This window comes from Phaethon lepturus, unplaced genomic scaffold (assembly GCF_000687285.1).
Source record: "Phaethon lepturus isolate BGI_N335 unplaced genomic scaffold, ASM68728v1 scaffold28570, whole genome shotgun sequence".
NCBI lineage: Eukaryota > Metazoa > Chordata > Aves > Phaethontiformes > Phaethontidae > Phaethon > Phaethon lepturus.
The window spans coordinates 1595-4034 of record NW_010514471.1 but is presented as its reverse complement, the minus strand read 5'-3'; the positions used below and the strand labels follow the sequence as shown (position 1 = coordinate 4034).

Here is a 2440-nt window from a genome sequence, read left to right as displayed (position 1 = left end):
CCCCGTGTCCCCATCCTCCCTCCTCCACACGAGTAATGAAGAGGAGGAAACCACCGATCCCAGCCTCCATCTCCATAATAAAAGGATTATTCAGGCAAGGGGAGGCGGAAGCCGCAAAGCCGGCAGCACAATCTCCTTCCCTTATGACTTAGACTTTTTTTTTCTTAAAAGTTATTAAAACCGAACAATATTTCTAATTTGCATTTGTCGGAAGCGTGGGATGAACCTACAGACAGACGGAGGGACACACGGCTCACCCAGGAAGGCAGAAGGGGAGACGGTGCCGTTGCTCCTGGCCACCATGACGCTGATGCCCGTCTCCACGAAGGGCACAGAGAAGTCCACGATCTCGGAGCGTTCCTCGTTGATGGTGAGGGAGCCGATGGCCATGTCCGCGCGCTTGTAGTACACCTGGGGAAGAGGCAGGTGGTCTCAGTTTGGGCAGATGGACAGGCAGAGGGACCCAGACCACCTTCCCCAGGCACCTCCTCATCTCCAGCATTTCCAAGCTTAACTTTTGTCTTTTTAAAAAAAATACTAGCTTCTCACATGACCAGTGACACAAACACAACCAGCTGTGGGGTCATAAATGTTCAGCTGACTCCCTCCTTGTTCTCCTCCACCAAGCCTTGCCCATAAGCTCATGCCAAGCTGTCCCCTGCCCAGAGTCCCACTGCAGACACGCTGACCCTGCCCCACCAGGAAAGCCCCAGGCCAGGGCATGCCCTGAGCGAGCGGAGCCCCCCGGGGAAGGCCGAAGGTGGGTGCGAGCCATGCCCACCCCTACCTCACCAATCATGCCGTTCCAGACCCCACGGACGATCTTGCCATGTTTGCCGTTGGTCACTAGGTAGAGGTCGTAGGAGAACTTCACCACCTTGGCCAGCTTCTTCAGGATGTCGATGCAGAAGCCCTTGCAACACAGCTTGGTGTAGGGATCCACGAGGCCATCGCCACTGAAACCACACCAGGAAAAATGGGTTGGACCAACCAAAGATGCTCTGAGCACCCTGATGCCCTCTGGACACCACATGCCCAGGGACCAGTGGCCAAAATTGCTGCGCTCCATCCTCGCTGCTCACCTCTGGGAGGAGTTGGTTTGCTTGCGGCAGGGCACGGTGTTGCGCACGCAGACCCCGGTGCTGGGGTCCGTGTTCTCCACGATGACGAAGGGTCTCTCCTCCAATGTGGCCACCGTCAGGTGGCGGTTATCAGCCACGGGCTGCAGGAAGGAGCCGTAGCGGGGCCACACCGGGTACTTCATGTGGATGATGCCTTTCTCCCACTTGCCCACCTGCGCCCAAGAGAGAGTGCATCATCACCCCGGTGAGGGGCTCTGGGGATCACACGGGGTCCTGTGTCCGTCCTCCCCACACCTTTGGGGCTCGTTTCCTCCAGAGCATCATAAGGCTGGAGCTCAGCCCTGGTGAGACCCATCTCACGATCCCTTTCACCATGCACCCACTGACCATGGGGCGAGGTGTTTCCTCTTGGGGCCTAAGCACCAGGCTTGGGTGAGCACAAACTTGGCCAAACTTCACCCAAAATACTTTAAAACTAGGAAAAAAACCTCTCTGCGCTTGTTTCAGATCTAGGTGTTTGTCTGCTGTTCTCCAGAGGTGGGCAGCTGCATTTTTGCCTCTTTTGGAACTTTTCAGACAAATTGCAGGGAAAAAAAATCCAAGTTCTTTGTAGAGCTTTGGTGTCCGGCACTGCCGTGAAGCCCTACCATGTCATCATGGGTACTTTTGGTACCAGCCATGGGCTTTGCATGGGACAACCTGCCCCAGGGTGAGACTCCAGCCTGCGCATGGTCCCAAGCTCACCCTCCCCGGTGTGCCCATCCCAGGGGGTCCAGGGGTCCTACCATCTCCCAGAGCCGGTGCTGGTTAAGTGAGATCACCACCATGGTGGGCCTGACCAGGTAGCCGCCTTCGTTGAAGGAGAAGTCCCTGTGCTCCCATGTCACGTTGAGGAGGTGCCTGGTGGAACAGAGCACCCATAAGCCCCTGGCTGTGCAGCCCAGCCCCATACAGCCCTCCTCCTCCTCCTCTTCCTCCAGCCGGGCTGCCACAGGTCCCATGGAGAGACTCCCATGGCTGAGAGTTGGGGACCAGGTTTATCCCCCACGCAAGGGGCAGCAGGGAGCCAGAGAAAGCCCTGCCAGCAAGCAGGCACCAAGGATGGACCACTGCAGGGTTGAGGATGCACAGACTGCCACAGCTGCCCTGAGGTGCCATGTCTGTACTGCAAAGCAGAGCTGTGACCCCCCCACACCCCGAGACCCCCATGGGTGCCGGGTTGCAGAGAAGCACAGGAAAAGGCAAGGGCTGCTCTGGGGAGATGCTCCAGGAGAAACCCGGCCAAGAGGCATGGACCACCAGCTGCAGCCCACAGCGAGCATCACTCTCCTGCCTGCCAGCTCCACCCTCCTCCTCCC

At 57.9% G+C, this 2440-nt stretch overlaps 1 protein-coding gene across 1 annotated transcript in view; it reads right to left on the bottom strand.

Moving 5' to 3' along the window:
- Nucleotides 1-257: 257 nt before the first annotated feature.
- LOC104625463 (glutamate receptor ionotropic, NMDA 2C-like) overlaps nt 258-2440 on the bottom strand; it is a gene marked incomplete at both ends in the record, with an annotated part of 2858 nt that continues 675 nt past the window's right edge. Inside the window, 4 exons of the mRNA XM_010293093.1 lie at nt 258-411; nt 788-956; nt 1083-1294; nt 1868-1982. Of these exons, the coding sequence (XP_010291395.1) occupies nt 258-411; nt 788-956; nt 1083-1294; nt 1868-1982 (650 nt within the window). The remainder of the gene's footprint in view (nt 412-787; nt 957-1082; nt 1295-1867; nt 1983-2440) is intronic.